The sequence below is a fragment of the Astatotilapia calliptera genome, chromosome 17 (genome assembly GCF_900246225.1).
Source record: "Astatotilapia calliptera chromosome 17, fAstCal1.2, whole genome shotgun sequence".
Classification (NCBI taxonomy): Eukaryota; Metazoa; Chordata; class Actinopteri; order Cichliformes; family Cichlidae; genus Astatotilapia; species Astatotilapia calliptera.
Genome location: NC_039318.1, coordinates 3848118 through 3867912, shown reverse-complemented (window position 1 = coordinate 3867912; position 19795 = coordinate 3848118). Strand labels below are relative to the sequence as shown.

At 39.7% G+C, this 19795-nt stretch overlaps 1 protein-coding gene and 2 long non-coding RNA genes across 3 annotated transcripts; 2 read left to right on the top strand and 1 right to left on the bottom strand.

The window, feature by feature from the left end:
* Positions 1-249: 249 nt before the first annotated feature.
* On the bottom strand, positions 250-7277 carry LOC113008913 (uncharacterized). Its single transcript, XR_003270084.1, has 2 exons — positions 5856-7277; positions 250-980 (listed from the first exon to the last, which is right to left on the bottom strand). It is a non-coding gene; the product is annotated as an uncharacterized LOC113008913 (long non-coding RNA).
* LOC113008911 (prothymosin alpha-A-like) lies at positions 2709-19309 on the top strand. The gene is made up of 5 exons (XM_026146840.1): positions 2709-2905; positions 16434-16502; positions 16601-16682; positions 18138-18217; positions 18715-19309. The coding sequence occupies exons 1-5, from the start codon at positions 2861-2863 to the stop codon at positions 18751-18753; spliced, it is 315 nt and encodes a 104-aa protein (XP_026002625.1). The 5' UTR covers positions 2709-2860; the 3' UTR covers positions 18754-19309.
* LOC113008912 (uncharacterized) lies at positions 7345-12407 on the top strand. The gene is made up of 3 exons (XR_003270083.1): positions 7345-7708; positions 10467-10583; positions 11752-12407. It is a non-coding gene; the product is annotated as an uncharacterized LOC113008912 (long non-coding RNA).
* Positions 19310-19795: the final 486 nt, after the last annotated feature.

Genomic DNA, 19795 nt, shown 5'->3' with positions numbered 1-19795 from the left:
TGTTATAGTTTTTAGTCTTTAGGTTTCTGACTCCGTGTTCCAGGTGCCCTCTCTGTCTCTCCAAATCAGTCATGCCCCCCTGTTCCCAGCATTAAGGTTGTGTGTCTTCGTCCACGTCTGACTATTTGTTGTGCTTCCTGTTTTATTTTGATAGTCCTTGTCCTATGTTCAGGTCACGTCACGTATACCAAGTGTAAGATGCAGACAAGCCCTGCACAATTCAAGAAAAAAACTAGAGACCAGACAGAATCAGAGCTAAAAAACCCTCCTGTGTTATTTTTCTTCTTGAAAGCAGAGTCGGTTTTTATTGACATATTTGAATTATTATACATCACAGTGTGCCACGCTCTCTCTGCTGATGTGAGGAAATGGAGCTCACCCACCAGTCTTGGTCTTTCTCGCTTTCTGTTATCTATATGACAGTAATCATTGTATATTATTTATATAATATGTATTTGATGAAGCTTTCCAAAGGCTCATTAATAAGACAAAAGTATTTCTTATGTGATTTCTTGGTTAATCGATGGATTACTCTATAGCCCTAATTAAAATCAAACATTAATTACTCCGAAAGAAACATCAATTGCATCCTCCTTCATACCACCCACTGGTTAGAATGCTTGGTACTATTGTTTTCTCTATTTACATGATTGTGACTTGGAGGGGCACTCAGGTGGTCATTAGAAAAGGGTAGGTTGTGGCAGTAAAGACCAGCAACAATGATTTGTTGGTATTTAAAATGATCCAAGAAAACATTGCCCATATTATTATTTTTACATTGTCAACAGCAGCCAGACTGTTGATACAGGCCAGGTTGGCCCTATGGGCTGTTCAAGCCAAATTCTGAGCCAAGCATCTGCAGTCTCAGCAGAGATGGAGATCGACCACATTGGTTCTTCCAGGATTGCTGTGCCCACTGCAACCATCTGATCGCTCATATTTGGAATTTCTTCTCCACCTCCAAGACCTCTGGGATGTCTCTGATGAAAAGTGACACAGACGATATAAAATGACAAAAGAATTTAACCGTGTGTTAAGGATCTCTCCTTTTGTTACATACTGGTTCATAGTTTGCTCTGTAATGTGTTCAAACATTACGTAACTTTAATTTAAAACTACGAAATGCGTTATTTCAGGTTCTTTCATTTGAGTTCTGAGGCCTGAGAGCAGCTCAGAAACAGCCCGTCCACCTGCTTCCGATTCGCTCCTGTCTTTGTCTGTTGCCCGACAGCGCGCACACTTTCATAAGCGGCTCTGCGTGATTGGCAGCTCTGTCAGCCACTCACATGGCGCAAAGCGTCAGTTTTACGTTAACTCCGGTTTGCTAACCAATCAGGACAAATGTTAAACATTCAAGACGCAATACGGACTCCAAGACTCGCCATGTTGGTGAGGGAAGCCCCCGAAGCCCTCTGTGGGATTTTTAATGCAAGCTATCCTGATTACAGGACGGATTCAATCAGTGTAGCGTTCTTCTTCACTTTGTAGTTCCAGTATTAACGTCTTACTAGGATTATTGAATATTTCCTTTAATAGTAAAGAACCTACTACGCATTATGAAAATGTCCAAAAAAAAAAAAAAAAATGCAGCCCTGTCCACAGAGAATATTTTCATATTAATATGTTCACACTTTCTCCTCCTTTGGATCCATAACGCCTTTCCAATCCTGCCACCAAGCTTCCGTCCTCCCTCCTCTCCCTCCTCTCTATATCTCGCTACCTTGTCCAGCCTTTCTCTTTCCCATTCTTATACAGAAGTACTATAACTGGGAACAAATAGAAAGACAATAGAAGCAATAGTCAGTTACGAAAAAAACGAACATAAAATGCGATCTTGGCACATCTTGGCACGTAGGCTAAGCATATATAACAACCACTACACATACAATTCATACATGTAGTACTGAGAGAAACTGATTGCATTATTCCTTTAAAAAAAGTCAAAGAAAATCTTATTGCATGTTCACTTCCGAAGGATAATAATAATAATGATAATAATAATAATAATAATAATAATAATAATAATAATAATAATAATAGAAGTAGTGTAATATAGCATGATGACAGCTTTTTAAATGACACTGGAAATACTTTAGTACTTTTACTGAAGTAAAATCTAGGTGCCTGCCCATTATGCTGTTGGGGTATTTTACCTCAGCATCGCTCCTTTCAATACGCGTAATTAGGCGATGCTTCTTACACAACTGAACAGCAGATGTATGACAGTAAAATGGTCTGTATAGTAAAGCGTCGAAATTCTAATATAATTATATAAATCTACACATTTGCACTCCACTGACATGTCCTCAGGGACTCAATGGCTGCCGGCGCTACCGGGCCCTCTGACCGCCACCAGTAGGCAACGGGTGAAGTGTCTTGCCCAAGGACACAATGACCGAGACTGCCAAGCCGGGGCTCGAACCGGCAACCTTCCGATTACAAGGCGAACTCCCAACTCTTGAGCCACGATATTGTAGTATGAAGTATAAAGTGCAGGCTCTAGCTTGTGAAATTGTTCAAGTTAAACATGCACTGTGTGTGTGTGCAACACAGCATGTGTGAGATTTATAGTGTATCAATGTCAGGACCCACACACACACTCACAAGGAGGGCTGGGTATTGTTTTCCCCTCGCCAATAGTAGGCTGGACATTGTCAAAGCCAAACCACCAATCACAGTTCGCTTCTGGACACCCTTCTCCGCCCACTGCTCTATAAAGAAGGGAGCTCCAGCTGGCGGACAAGCAGCTGACAGCGCAACGATTATCTTAACACAGCAGCTGGAATAATTACAATACGTTCATTTTTATTTTTTGCTATATTCTGACTGGATATTAATAATTTCCTTTTATATATCTAATATGGCAGACAGCCAGGTGGAAAGCAGCGGAGAACTGAGCACCAAGGTAAGGACAATAGAAGGAGACAGGGCACGATGCTTTTTCTAACTCTTGCTTCCATTTATAACTGTAACATGTTACTAATTTTTCTATTTTAAGCACAGTGCGTATGAAAAAGAAGACTACCAGTTTTCTAGATGATATTCATTATGACCTGCTTGTATGCACGAAATTCTAATATAAATCTACACATTTGTCATCCATTGACATCGGAGCTAATGGATGAGGAATAAAGACGGGCTTATTAAGGTACTAGTTTTGGCACAGGGAACATTTCTAAGCTTCCTCGGTGGGCAGCTTAATACCGCCTCCCAGTTTCATTTAGAGTCAGACATGCAGAGATTGTAGGATGCCTGTCTGTCATTTCACAAACTACATATACGGCCGCTGTACTCGTCAATGCAGGTGTGTGTTCTGTGAGGGCTGTCCCGATCTGTCGCCAAACTCTCGGATAGTTGAGGGAACTGAACCGGCTGAGGCGCGCAGAACTATTACTTTTACTGTTTGGGGAACGTTTAGAAGTCGAAGCAGTGACCGAAAGCAAATAAAGACCTTCAGGGATGGAGGTAGGATAGCAGAGTGGGTTATCTCCCGCCCGGCACCGAGTGTTTCCATTCACGACCGCGGGACTATCACAGAGCCACATCTAGTCTTGTTAAACTACTGTTCTGGTTTTGGTTTAACATAGTAAATATCGGCTTCATTGTTAGTGCTTCTGATACGTATTCGTGTAATCATTCACAAAAGCAAATGGTAGTTCCGCTGCGGTGAAACGGCGTGGACACCAGGGGCGGAGCGGGGGGGTGGCTTACGGGGCTTAAGCCCGGGTTGTTTTGTCAGAAGCCCGGGGTATTTTGGAGTGTAATTTTTTCATAGATGCCTGGCTGACAACTGTATAAAACAAAAAGTACACACAATATTCGAAGCACATAGTGCACACTGTGGGAATTTACGACTGTGCGTGAATCCCCCCCTGATATTGGTATGATCCGAGCTCAGGCACTAAGCGACTGAGCGAGGGGGCGGGGGGAGCTGCTCCCCGTGAGTGCGCTGTTGGAGAGACGGAGCTAGCCATACTAAGGAGAGCTTAAGTTTGACCAGGTACCAAAGCAAATCATTCGTACTGTACAAATAATGTAAATATGACGGTGCATCACGAAAGACTGATATCAAACTGATCACTTGACCAATATTACGTTACTTGCTCTTCAAGTGAATCAACAAATGGCGAAATGAAAAGCCGAACAAATGCTATTTTTTAGAGAGTCTTAGCTTACGTGTGTTTATTTCATATTTTCAGTTCTTACCCTCCCCGACTAATTCGGTTTCAGTTATGTACTGAAATATAAGAATGGACATTAGAGGGTTCTTTCAAAGAAAAAACTCAGGTAAATGTTATTTTATATATTATGCTTTGTATGTTGTTCAGTATATTTCTATGCAAAACAAGAGGGATTTCAGTACACAGCAGGATATTCACATTTGTAACCAGATATTTACACTTTAGGGAGAAAACATAAAACATTTTTACTGTACAACATCAATTTAGAGTAAACTTTTGTTTTAGATAAATATTGAAATATATTTTGAATTAGTTAAATGTCAGAATAAAGAGAGACAGAGCTGTCTATTTTTTATCACTTTCATTAAATTTAGGAGTACATATACACTAAGTTTATTGTTAATTAATAAGAAAACTCCAGACGATTCCATTCTGAGCTGAAGAAGCTTCTGATAGGTTAGTAGAGTCCATGTGAGTAAATTGGTAGCACAGCTGTGGATGCATATAAGGCAAAACACAGAGCCTGTTTCTTTGACATGGGAAAATCAAGAGATGTCAACCAAAACACCAGGAAAAGAATCGTGGAGCTCCATAAGTGTGGCTCAATTTGAATACAATTTGGTGCCATTTGCAATTAAAAAACACAGACAGTTTCTCTCTTTACTCTTAAAGTTAACAAATATGTTTTTATATTTATCAATCTAAAAAAATAAACATTTAGTCTGATTTGATGTTACAATTAAAAAAGTGTTTGTGTTTTGATCTGAAGAGTTTGTAAATATCTGGTTTCAACTGTATATTTGATGATTGTCAGCACAAAGAGGGAGAGAGAGGAGCAGAGAGGGAGATGGAGAATGAGGACAGAACAGAGATGAACAAGAGCAGGTGAGACATACATGTTAGTCAAATGGTTGCTTACTAAAAGTATCACTGTATCATAGGTACTCATGTATCTCGTACCTAGTGTTTCTTTTTAGGTTTGCTATTTTTCAAATTCTATATTTATTAAGTTCTGCAGGCTTGTTTGCACAACAAGGCTAAATAATTATATAAACTTTTCTCAATCTAAATATTGTACTTTGGTAGAATTAAATAAATAAGTGTAGTGCAGGTCTATGATGATTTTTAGTGCTACTATCATCTAGTTCTGATTGTGGTTATGTCTTGGTTAAGTCCTCAGTAATCCTGCTTTTGAACTGTTGTAGTCCTGTTTTAATTCTGGATCAGTTCTGGGTCTGGTTGAATTGGGGTTTAGTCCTCGTGTCTTGATACAGCCCCGACTTCGTTCTGTCTTGCTGCTCAATTAAAAAACTAGTTTAAGGTGTCCTGCATGTGTGATATATATATTTCCCTATATGAAGTCATTCTTTTTTGAACAAAACTCAAAACACAGCCTATTAATCTTTCAGTCATTTCTACACCCCCCCCCCCCCCCCCCTCAAAAAAAAAAAAATCCCACATGCATACTACCCTTTAGGGCTAAGCCCCGGGTGTTTCGAATGTCTGGCTCCTCCTCTGGTGGACACGCATGTTTCTAACTGTCCAGCTCTGTGTTGTCTGTAACTCCAGTGACGCGATCGAGCAATAATCTGAGTTTATGCATGTGGAGCTCCACCTCACTGCTACTGTGGCCCTCAGCGGAGCTGGGAGCGCGCACGCTCCTGTGTTTCTCACCAGTGTCGTCACGGTGGAGGCAGGCTGCTGTGCCCGACCCTCGGGCCTCTCTTCTTCTTTAACCGAGTTTTCTTTAATGTCTCAGTTTCCTCGCGCCTCGTGTACCCGCTGGTACTGTAGTACTGAGTGATGCCGAGGGGACGCTGGTGGTTTCTGCTCAGTTTGTTTCCGAGCAGCTCCATTTCAAACAAAGGCTGACAGCGAGCGACGCGGCGCAGGGTGTTCTACAGGTACACGCTAATTCAAACAGCTGGCGCGCGAGCCGTGCCCGTGAAGCTGTGCATGTCTGTCTGCAAGCCGACTCGCGCGCTCCACGAGGGGTGGAAGCCTTCCTTTCGTCTAACCAGGTGCCATTCTAGGTTCAAACTCTTAGGGGGGCTCAGCTCCCAATCATAATGTGCTGTTCATAATATGCTCTTTGCAAATGTAATCAGCCCTTCTTACATCAGCAGACCTCAGGTCAATTGAATAATCATTACACCTTCAAAAGCAGCCTAATTAGTTGGATAACCTAGTGTAGTGTCTAAGAATAATTCAGAGTAAGTAGAAATTTCAGTCTAATCCACTCGTTTTAATGTGGAGCCTTTAGTTATCAAACCCAAGGCAAAGGCTCAGTGTTTTAAGAACTATTTATGGCAATCAGATAAGATGAGAGACATGGAGATTATTTCAGTCTCTTAACCACACAGAGGCAGTCCAACAACTCATCAAGCACTTAAACTAGCACACAGACACTGGAAAACCACTCCAAAGACCTGGAGTGGCAGGGTGCAAACGCGCGTTTTATTATGCAAACTCAGCACAGAGCATCATGTACCCCAATTTCACGAGTGAAGAATAGATTTGTAGTCCTGTTCAGCCATGTTTAGAAGGAATCCTGTGAAATGCTGCATTCATGTAAATATGCTCTGTTTAGAGCGTGCTACTGGAAAGCAGAGTGAGCGTTCATGAAAGGCACCGAAAACTACTTTGTTAAAAATAACTTTTGTTTTTCCAGCCAACTGCAACTTAAAGCGTCGAAGCACTGTGTTTGTAAACGATAACTGGCATCCCATTTCCACAGAGGTGAGGACAGGACGGAAAAACCCGAGAGGTTTTGCGCTCATACTGACAAAAATATTCACTTTGAGTATTTGTTTTCTATTTGTTTTAGGCATAGATAAATAATGATGATGCGGTAATTAGTCTTTTGTCTAATCTTTTGGTTTGTGGTGATGAGAGGCTTTCTCTGTGGTGTTTCCTTATTATTTTGAGGAAAGCTGAAATGTGGAGATCACGGTTGTTGTTTTCAAGGCAAACTGCCATGGCTGCCATACCCTCTGTGTAGGTGACTTAATGAAATTGTACTTCAGATACTTCATTATCTGACAGTTTGTATCACTATTGGAATTTTATATAAAGTCACCCAGCTGTACAGCTAAAAAAAAAAAAAAAAATTAATAAATTTTTGATTTGCTTTTTCTCATTGCTTTTTTTATTCCTAGTATTTTTTTTGTTGTTTGTTTTTTTTGTTTCTACACAAAAACAAAGAACTATATTGAGAACATGCATCTTAGGTCATACAAATGCCTACTAAACCAGTTAAAACCATGTGAAATGGTCATTTTATTTTGTTTTAATTCATCATGGCATGACTTTGCAGGGAAATTGCAAAAGGCAGTCTTCCTTCAGTGGAAGGATAAGATGATGTGGTTTAAAAATGCCATGTGGCTGCTTTCCTCCTCCACTTTCATGGCATGTATGTTTTTTGTTTCTGGACTATGATGAGCAAACCTGGATGCAGCTGGAGAAGCTTCAGCTTAAGTGGTTATTGTTGGCATTACTGTGATTCTTATAGGAGGTGCGCTGATTTGGTGAGTAAATAATTTACTTTTTCTGCCTTCTTGCAGTGTCAGGTTTATAAACTTGCTAGCCAGTGTTAGCCTAGCCTTGTAGCATGCTGCCGCCTCTCGGCTTCTGTTGGTTAAAAAAACATAAACCCTGCAGCTTTAACTTTTTCGTTTACATTTCTCTCAGTGAAACTAACTGTTGTTGATTCGAAATGGGAAAGGTGGGCTTATAAATCATTAGATAAGAGACGAGACGTTTTCGCAGCTCTTGACAAGACACAAATGAACAACTACAGGCCGATCTCAAATCTCCCGTTTTTAAGTAAGATCATTGAAAAAGCAGTTTCCCAACAGCTCAGTTACTTCTTAACACAGAATAATTGCTACGATGCCTTCCAGTCAGGTTTTAGACAGAACCACAGCACTGAAACCGCTCTGACCAAAGTGTTTAATGACATATGTCTGAATACAGACAGTGGAAAAATGTCAGTCCTAGTTTTACTGGATCTCAGTGCAGCATTTGATACAGTTGACCACAACATATTACTCAAACGACTGGAGAACTGGACAGGTCTTTCAGGAACTGTACTAAACTGGTTCAAAACATACGTAGAAAACAGGAAATACTTTGTATCAATAGGTAACTTCACATCTGAGCAGACAAGTATCACATGTGGAGTTCCCCAAGGTTCCATCTTGGGACCCCTTCTGTTTAACATCTACATGCTCCCACTGGCACAGATTATAAACAACAACAAAATAAACTATCACAGCTATGCAGATGACACACAAATATATATCACAATGTCACCAGGAGACCGAGGCCCTGTACAGGCTCTTGGTAAATGCATTGAGGAAATCAATGACTGGTTGTGCCACAATTTTCTCCAGCTAAACAAAAACAAAACTGAGGTAATGGTCTTTGGCGCCAAAGAAAAACGATTACAGGTCACCAGAGAACTTCAATCTATACATCTAAAAACCACAAACCAGAAGAGAAATTTGGGTGTAGTGATGGATGCAGGCCTAAACTTAGAAAAACACATTAAGACAATAACAAAGTCAGCTTACTATCACCTCAAGAATATATCAAGGATAAAAGATCTGATGTCTCAACAGGACCTGGAAAAACTAGTCCATGCATTCATCTTTAGTAGGCTTGATTACTGTAACAGCATCTTTAAAGGTCTACCTAAAAAATCAGTCAGACAACTACAGCTCATTCAGAACTCTGCTGCTCGAGTCCTCACTAAGACCAAAAAAGTGGACCACATCAGTCCAGCTCTGAGGTCCTTACACTGGCTGCCTGTCCGTCAGAGGATAGACTTTAAAGTTCTGATGCTGGCCTATAAAGCTCTGAATGGTTTAGGACCAAAATACATCAATGACCTCCTGACCCAGTATGAACCATCCAGATCCCTCAGGTCATCTGGATCCGGTCTTTTATCAGTTCCCAGAGTCAGAACCAGACACGGAGAAGCTGCATTCAGCTTTTATGCTCCTTATATCTGGAACAAACTCCCAGAAAGCCTCAGATCAGCTGAAACACTCAGTTTATTTAAATCCAGGTTGAAGACTCACCTGTTCTCAGCTGCATTTGAATAAAGCACCAAATCCACACTTTAAGCTTAAATTTCAAAACTTACATTTAACTACTGATTTTATCTACTGTTCTGATTTTATCTGTTTTGATTTTATATACTGTTGTTTGTTTGTTTGTTAATTAGTTAGTTAGTTTATTTGCTTGTTTTATTCAATTTTAAATCATGCTTTTTATTTGTTCTTGTTTCTAATGTCTCTGTAAAGCACTTTGAATCACCTTGTTGTTGAATTGTGCTATACAAATAAACTTGCCTTGCCTTGCCTCTTAGCAGCGTTGTCATGTTTTCACCTCACACAAACTGTTAGGTGGCAAAAGCACAATAATTTACAAGCATGTATTCAAATTCCTGCATTTGTTTTAATGCTTTATGGCTACATCTGCGGCATCTGTGAATGTCAAATCTAGCCATTCTTTATCAACATAAACAAACTGCTTTTACATTACTGCTTTTACAGTTCCCATTTCTGTATAGCTGTATATCTCAGATTTCTGTAAAGTTATTTATTTCATATTCTGTATAGTTTTTCATATTTATATCCTGTTCATAGCCTGTACATAGCTTGTACTCACTACAGCCTTTACATACTTAGTTATAGAATATTCACAACATACTTCATACCGTGTACATTATAACATACCATAATAGACCCATTTCTGTAGTATACTTACATATCTATACTATTGCTAATATATATTGTAATATATCTATATCACTAAAGCACTTCTGGATGGATGCAAACTGCATTTCGTTGCCCTGTACCTGTGCATGTGCAATGACAATAAAGTTGAATTCTATTCTATTCTATTTAACTAGCAACATTTCTGCTTAGTTACATTTTTAAAAAAGTAGTCTTAATACCATTACTTTTTACTAAAAACTGTATTCGTATACAAGTTTTGTTGTGAAAGTCAAATTTAAGACATCCAGAAACATTTTGGGGTAGCCTGTGTTAGATATAAACACAGCCACAAGTTTTATCTGGTCATCTTGCTTATTAGAAACTGTAACAAGAAACTGTAACAAGTAACAACTTTAACAACATTAAGTTCTATGTTGTAAACAACAGAACTTTATGTTGTAAGTTATCTATGGTTGCACAGCCATTAGGCATCTAATCTGCTTCTGAATAATTTGCTGGTTTTTATTCTTGTTTTCTTTTTTTCTTTTTACTTTGTCAGAGATTTCTCAGAGTTTGCAGAATTGTCGTTAGACTGAAAGAGTTTAATGATTGCCCACATTACACTGAACTCTTGCAAGTCTAGAAAAGGAGCTGTTGGACAGACATCAGTTGAGTGGTAAGTATTTTTTGTTTTCCAGTAGATTAGTAATATTCAGTGTCATCTATATCAATCATGCTAAATGTTTAATCATACTTTAGACCAACCTGTTTTACTCCTCTAATTTATTCTTTGGCTTTGGGAAATTGTTTCTTTACCAAGCTTTTCGTGCTTTCTGTTATTAGTCCTCAGATATGACTGCATTATGCTGTTGTCCTCAGACGCATTAAAGCAGGACTTTGTGTACATTTCATTAGACATGTTGTGTAAGTAAATACAAACAACAGTTTGGGCTGCATTTCTTGAAAGATTATATCTCACAAACTTAGTTTAGAGGTACCACAATGTCTGTACAGTATATAGCGAAGTCTGAACGTTTGAGCTATCAACTCAACTGAGTTGGATCAGGTGGTGGGGGAGGATGCTGGACAGACCTGTCACACCCAAGCATATAGGCTGCACATGGGATGCCTGCCAGAAGCCCCAGTTCAGGAGATCTTAATATCCCAGTTCAACAGTTTCCAAGGGAGGGTGGGGACATTGAGTCAAAATGGACAATGTTCTGCACCTCCATAGCTGATGCTGCTGCAGCAAGGAGCTGCGGCCGGTATGTCCCACCGGGAGGAGGCCCCAGAGCAGACCCAGGACATGCGGTCTGGGGGTTCTCTGCTTAGGCCCCTGCCCCCGCGACCCAGCTGTGGATAAGTGGAAGAAAATGGATGGATGGCATAATTGGTTATATCAAATTGACGGCATTTTTTGAAAACAGTGTAATAATGTAACTTGATTGTCTAAAATGCAGAAAAAATGTTTTAAGAGCAAATATAACTTGGTGTTCTAAAGAATGGGCAGCGCGGTGATTAGTTCGATTCTGCCACCTGGCCAGGGCCTTTCTGTGTGGAGTTTGCATGGTCGTGTTGGCGTGGGTTCTCTTCAGGTACTCCGGACTATCCCACGACCAAAGACATGTGGTTAGGTCAATTGGTTATTCGAAAGTGCAAGTGGGTGTGAATCAGAGTGTAAATGGTTGCCTGTCTCATGTGTTGTGACAGACTGGCGACATGTCCAGGGTGTACCCTGCCTCTCTATGGTAGCTGGGATTATCTCCAGCCTCCCGCCGCCAACCTGAAAAGGATAAGCGGAAGAGAATGAATGAGTTCTAAAGAATATGATTGTTTCCTTGCAGAACGCAAGGAGAGATGAGTCCTCCGTCACAGATGGTGTGGTCAGTGAAGATGGTCACCTGCATCTTCAAGGTCATTGGATCTCCAACCCACATCCACTGCCACTGTATGGGGATGTTGGGACAATGTTAAAGACTTTCTTCAGGCACTTATATTTGAATCACCTAAATCTATGACAGTCATTTTGAAAGTAATGCCAGGACCTTCACATCCTTAAAGTATTACAAGCTTGTGTGTTTAAATGCACAACAAATGTGGTGTTAGAGCTACAGACTACACTGAACATTTGATAGATAGACAGAAATTGAAACTAGGACTTTGTTTCGTTATACGGTTATTAAAGCTTTAAATTGTGTAACAAATAAATATGAAATTTACATTTGGTAATATTTAAAATAAAATTCAATAACACAGGCTACTATAGCGGCAGTATACTTGTTTGTTGTTCAGCAGAACAGTGTCCAGTATGTTGGCTGATATACTTTTTTGCGTTTGAAAATAAAAGTTGGGCTGATTTTAACTACATTACGAGAAGTGTTTTTAATTATACTGACAGTTTTTATATCTGAGTGTTGTTGAACTAGAAATCTCTTAAACTCAAGGAATATAAAAAGCAATGTGATTTTAGTTGCATTCAGTTTGTATGTAGACAAATTAAAAATAGTAACTTACCACAATTTTTTTTTTTTTCAGAAGTTTTTTTTTTTTTTAATATAATTGATCTTGAAATGTTTGTCATTGACCAAACATTTACTATTGTTCAGAAAATCCAAGATATTCTTAGTGCTGTGTACTCACAATGAAGAAGCTGTCCTAAGTTGGTGATCTTAAGTACGCTTATTTCTTTTTTGAGGCAACGAGCTTGCATATTTTTTTTTTTTTAAAACTCTGTAAGAACTAATTATGACCAATGTACTCATAATTAATAAGTTGCCCTAACTTGGTTATTTTAAATAAGCTTTTTGTATGTTTTTCTTTTCGTTATTTTTTATTTTTATTTTTATTTTTTTTTAGGCAATAAGTTTGCATATTTGATTAAATTTTTTTTAAGTTTTGTGAACTAATTAGATTTTACAGTCTATCCACTCCAATGTTGAAAAGATGGTGCAGAAAGCTGCATCTGGTCAGGGAAGAGTTGGACAGATTTGTAAAAAATGAAGTGGCTGCAGTGGACAGGTGCAAGGATATCGATGGTTACACCATGTGCAATACAGAGGATGTAGGTTGTGTCACAAGATGGTCGATCAATTTGTTTCACTAACTCAACCACACAAGACATTTTGTAGAGGGTATAGGAGCTGTGGAAGCTAGCCTGTAAACAACTGTAATCTGCACATTTTGTTTAAAAGAAACAAAAGAAAACAAAAATACTCCTCCGTACTGTAACGCTCGCCCACATTTGTAACAAAAAATAGACCTGCAATAGAAACGTATTTAGAAGCATGCATGTGAGTAAAAAGTACGACAACATAAAGCCCACGCAGAGCCCAGTGTTTCAACAGAAAGCCTGGTAACACAACAGAAGCAGTGATGATAATGTCACATGTTAACGTTGGCTTGACGTCTGTCTACACTGTGCACTACAAAGGGCAAAGAGGAGACGACACATTGAGCTCAGCTGGAGTGAAAACTTTTTTCTAGCTGTAATGACCATTAAAACCTTCAGTGGGTAAAGCTGGCAGGAGCCCGTCATCAAAGAACCTGATCAACAAACTCCAATGTAAAGAAAAGCAAACCCTGTAGCTGCTCCATCCACGGCTCTTTGTTCTACACAGCAACAAATCTACAGTTAAGCTACAGACGTACGGCTACATTAAAATATGCAGATGAACTGTTCACTTAGTCTGATACCACGTTTAGATTAGGCTGCTGCAGGTGACCTGCAACACCTGAGTCTAAAGGGGGCCATGAGGTGTACTAGACAGTATTTATTTGAAGCTTTTGTAACATTATTTTTCAGATTTAAAGTGAAATATTATAAAATATTGTGTTAATGAAATTGTTTTAATATTTAAAAATATAAAATGAAAAGCTTTTTTCCCCCACAGACTAATAAAAATGTTGTGGATCATGAGCCACTGGCCTGGGGCTGTTACGTTGCACCAAATGATTACTGACATTAATTATTAACATGTGCAGCATCATAACGTTGTGTTCAGCAGGACAAAATCTTCAGAATGTGCATATGCTCACTTTTCTTCACCGCTGCTACCACATGCTCCTTTAAAGGCTTAAAAACAAACTCACTCAATCATTTTGCACATGTAAACATGCAGACACACACCTGCACAAAGTCACATACTCATGAACACATACCTAATCTATGTCATCCAGCAGATACAACACTGTCAGAACCTTTTCCCACTGTTAACGTAAGAAAGCCTAACAGACAGTTTTATTTTATGTATTATGTTGCATGTATACCTTATATCATTTGACATTACAGTACTTTAGATCATTTATCTATTTTTGCATTTAAGAAAATGTTTTCTTTAAAAAACTACATTACTCCGGTTTCACTTATTTAGGGGTAAAGATTTCACCAAATCTAAAAGAAATGTATAGTCTGAACTACACCCCTTTGATTTAGACCATCAATCGCGATTTGGGTAGGTGGTGCAGCCTCCCTCTGTCTCTCTTAGGTCGTATTCACCTGGTCAAGATGAATATCCTCCCTCGCCTCTTGTATTTATTCCAGATGTTACCGCTTGCTCTGTCCAAAAAGGTTTTGTCAAAATTAAATGGTTCAATTATTTCTTTTATATGGCGTAAGAAAAGACCTAGGCTGAGATACAGTTTTCTGTGTTTGCCTGTTCAGAAAGGCGGTCTTGCCGCTCCCTCCTTCCCACAATACCTCTTGGCTGCACAGTTTAAATTTCTTACAGAATGGTTTATGGACGATCCGGATTCTATTTACCTCAGCGCTGAGTCCACTTCTTTAAAGGGCATTCCGTTGCGGAACCTGCTATATATTTCCTCAGGTAAAGCCACAGTTCTAACACAAGATAATATGGTGCTAAAGAATATGCTCATTATTTGGCGCAAAGTCAGGCGCCTGGAAGGATATTTTAATTGTTTCTCCCTACTTACTCCTATTCATGAAAACCCTGACTTCTTACCTGGTCTTCGGGCTGGTTTTGCGGACTGGTCTCAAAAAGGGATTAATACAGTGGGTGATCTTGTTCATGAGAACTCTCTTCTTACTTTTAATCAACTGAAAAGCAAGTTTGGTCTGACCAATAAGGATTTTTTGAAGTACTTTCAGGTAAAGCACTATATTACTTCTAAATTGAAGGATTTTAATGGAGGGTTTGGTCTTTCTCCCACAGAATCACTCATGGTAAAAACTACCCAACTAAAATGTATCACTGAAAAGATTTATAACATTCTGTCTGATCTTAGAATGGATAACTCTAACAAAATCAAGGGCCAATGGGAATCAGACGTAGGCGTTATAGATGCTGAGGCTTGGGATGAGTTGTGTTGTCGTCCTTTCAAAGCCTTGGCATCTAATTCTATTTGGGAGAGGCAGTTTAAACTTATAAATAGGCTTTATATTACACCTGAGAAGAGACACATAATGTTTCCAGCTTTGCCTAATCTTTGTTACAAATGTCAGTCTGCTGTTGGTTCCTTTTTTCATTGTCTGTGGAGCTGCCCTGTTATTCTACAGTTTTGGAGATCACTCATAGATAAGCTATGTGTTATATTTAATTGCCGACTGCATCTGGGTCCAAGGACTTGCTTGTTAGGACTAAATGATGAGCTACCTGCCGGCTTTCGCAGCAAAGATCTCCTTCACATACTGCTACACTACGCTCGAAAGTGCATTATGGTACTGTGGTGGTGGTCAGAGGGCACGGTGGCGCCAGTGTCCGGCAGCCTCGCCTCTGTCAGTGCGCCCCAGGGTGGCTGTGGCTACAATGTAGCTTGCCATCACCAGTGTGTGAATGTGTGTGTGAATGGGTGGATGACTGGATATGTAAAGCGCTTTGGGGTCCTTAGGGACTAGTAAAGCGCTATATAAATACAGGCCATTTACCATTTACTGTGGATTTCTGATAAGGCTCCATCTGTCAACCAGTGGCTACAGTCTGTGATAAGTATTGTGCCAATGGAAGCCTTCTCTACGGCACTTAAGGACAAACCTTTCCTTTTCTACCGGGACCCTTTTTTGGCCTATCTGGAAACTCCTTCTGCTCAGAGGTTGAAATCGGGCTTACGGGATTTAGCCTGGCAACAAAGGGACGATTGTTAACCTTTTTCATTGTTTATTACTATTGCTGTTGGGCTTTTTCTTTCTGCCTCCCACGTCCTGCCATACATGTAGATGCATCTTTGTCCTGTGTATGTATATGCTGGTGACTGCTGTTTTCCTGCTTTGCAATTAAAAGTTCAATTAATAAAAACAAACAAAAAAACAAAAAAACAAAACTACATTAGTTTTTTGACAGATGTCGTATTTAGTTAAACTTTAAGTCAATGCAATTTATATTTACCTTTTTCTCATTTTTGCTCAATTTTCTCTTTCTAAACTAAATAATCTTTCCTAAAAAATTTTCTGAAACCATAAAGTGAGTTATGCTGAGATCACACTTGGTCATTAGGTCATCTCATTTAATCATGTGCTCTTCCTGCATTCATAAAAGTGGGCCAGCATGTCTGAGAATATGTTTTGTTTCAGGAGCTGAAGGAGAAGAAACAGACTGAAGAGACAGAGAATGGAGAAGACTCTGCTGCCAATGGCAAAAATGTAAGAACAGCTCCTGTTAACGCCTCTCGCACCTTTTAGGACGTGGATAGTCCTTGTGTGTTACTGGTGACCAACATAAATCTGTCTCACCGTGTCAGGAAAAGGAAAATGGTGAGGAAGACAATGAGGTAGAGGAGGATGAGGAGGATGTGGGCGACGAAGAGGAGGAGGATAGAGAAGGTAGGTTTTTTTTATGCCATGCTGAGCAAAGAGGTGATGAAACAGAACAACAACAAAACATGTCAATCAATATAATGCAGAGGTGAGAGGAAAAAGCAGACGTGGCGTTGTTTTTAGTGTTGGGGTCATTTTAGGAGTTTGGATTTTTGTAACACCTCCCAACATTTTTGAATGTTTTTGAGCTCAACAAACATCAGCAAACACAGATGCTTGTGTGCAGCTTGTCTCACAGTGTGTTGCTAGCTAAAGGTTCAGCTGCTGTATTACACAGGGAGAGAAAAGAAAGAGAGCTAACTTCACTCCGAGATGGAGAAAGATATGAAAGAGGAAAGGTTAGATTTAAAGGTAAGGACTGCTCAGTGGTGTTTGATAAACTGGAAATTTTCAGTCCTCATGTTTGTAAATCAGATATTGGGTCTGTAATTTACTGGTCAACCACGTCCCTACCCTCACCCACAGTCACAAGCTGTAGTGACCAAAAGAATGAGATCACAGATCCAAATGGGGGAAATGAATCCTCACCCTATCTCTCTTAGAGATAGGGTGAGGATTCAACATTCAACCTTTTCTGTGTCACACAAAGACACGATGGTTGGAACCAAAGATCTCAAATTTGGACTCATCAGACCAAAGCAGAGATTTCCACTGGTGTAATGGCCATTCCTTCTTGTTTTTGGCCCAAACAGATCTCTTCTGCTTGTTGCTTTTCCTGAGTGGTGGTTTTGTAGCAGCTATTTGGCCATAAAGGCCTGATACCTGCAGTCTCTCTATCTGGGCTCTAATCTGAGGTGCTTGCAATTTCTGAGGCTGGTGACTCAGAAATATATACCCTCAGCAGCAGAGGTGACTCTTGGTCTTCCTTTCCTGGGGAGGTTCTCGTGTAAGCCAGTTTAGTCATAGTGCTTGATAGTTTTACGGCTGCACTTGGGGACAGATTCAAAGTTTTAGCAATTTTCCAGATTGACTGACCTTTACTTCTTAAAGCAACGATGGACTGTTGTTTCTCTGTACTTAGCGGATTGGTTCATGCCATAATATGAAGTAGTCAAATAGGGCTCTCAGCTGTGTAGCAAGCTAACTTCTGCACAACACAACTGATGGTCCCAACCCCATTAAGGGGGCAAGAAATTCCACAAATGAACCCTGACAAGGCACAGCTGTGAGGTGAAAACCATTTCAGGTGACTACATCGTGAAGCTTATTGAGAGAAGGCCAAGGGTTTGCTACATATCTAAATTATGAATCATACACACGATGGATAACTACACATAAGACCAATTATTCATGTAAGTAGATAGAAATTTGTCTGCATTATTTATTGATAAAGTTTGACAAGACATCTGTTTAGAAGTCACAGCAGTCACAGTGTGATCCAGGTGGGGTGAAAAATACTGAACTGAAGCCTCGATTTGTTCTACTGTTTCATTCTAACAAGCTTTATCTTTTTGTATTCAGGTGACGAGGAGGACGATGAAGAAGATGACATTGATGGACCGAGGGGGAAGAGAGCAGCTGATGACGATGACGATGACGATGTGAGGATGTGTCCAGCTTACAGGAGCAGCTTTTTATGCTAAAAACAGCAAGAACAGTTAGGGTTACAGCAGATCAGTCACACTGAAGGGCTTCAGTGTTATTTATCCTGAACCCAGATTTGATACTCAAAATATCATATATTTGAAACTTTAGCTCAGTTTTCTGTATAGTTTCAAATTATAAAAACCCTACAGATTTACAGTGCATAATCCAACAGTTATCTAAGATTCCTTTAAATAATAATAATAATAATAATAATGATAATAAAAACATAAAACAATGTCCTGTTTAACACGTATCTGGATGGATGTTATCTTTACCTGAAACGTTTTTTAGTGAGGGATAGAAAAGTTCAGAGCACGTCTTTGAAATATGTTTTGTTAACCTGCTGGCAAACTTTCATTTTTACTTGTGAAAAGGGGGATAACAAAACATCAATAGCGGTGTTGTAATTTTGTGCAGCATCACCTCTAACCTCGATCTTCTCGGTTTTCAGGATGAGGTTGAAAGCAAGAAGCAGAAGACAGATCAGTAGTGTCTGCAGCGCCCACTCTGCACGGAGGACGACACTGTTGAAAGACAGCCAGCAAACCTTCTACACCTCAGTCCTCCTTTCGTAACAAAAATGTGTTTAAAAAGAAAATTTGTTTGTATTTTTATTTACATTTTATATTTTTGTAAATATTGTAAGGAGTTTGGCCATTTTGCAAAAGTGGGTATACAGTGGTGCTCTGAAGACTTTTAGATCCACGTTCAACATCAACCATCCATACTCGGTCTCGACCAACAACCAGCCTGTCATTCCAACAGCGCACACACACACGTACTACAACTACCTTTTTTCTGTTTTTCTAAGACGTATAGGATGCTAGAAGTTGTGTGTTGACCTGTAGTTGCATGGGAGTGTTAAAATAACTCGGCTCTTCTCCCAGTGCTGGGGATATATTAGTGGTAGTTACTATGAGATTCCAAAGTCGTAGTTTCTCTTGTCCATGTGTCTCTATCTGTGTGTCTGTCATGGCCAGATTATCATTTTTTTAAAATGTCTGTGCAATTTGGTTGAATAATAAATTCATTTGATTTTGCTTTTAGATTTGGACTGATTCTGCTTTAATTAAAAAAGAAGTTTGGACAACCAGGAAGTCGCAAAACACTCCTTCTGGTTGTGCTCATGACATGAAAGCTGGTATATTAAGTGTTATTATTTTGGTAGTTTATTAATAAGCCAGGCTGCTGAGCATTTAAAAAAATATCAGAGTAGCTAGCCTCAAAAGTCAGGAAACACACCTCCAGGACATCCATCCTTCACTGCTGACCAACACATGACCCCAATGGTCCTGCAGAAGAAGGGTGGCTGAGCCTCAAAGTAGAGCTGCTGCTCCTCCACACTGAAACAAACCAGTTGAGGTGTTCAGGATATCTGACAAGGATGCTTCCCTGGTTGAAGCCCCAGAGCACTTGGCTGGTCTGAGAACATCTTGGTGTCCCCCCAAATCTTGGAGGAGGTGGCTGGGGAGATGGAATCTATCCCACTATGGATGGCGCAGCTCTCATTCCTAGAAATCTGAACAAATGTA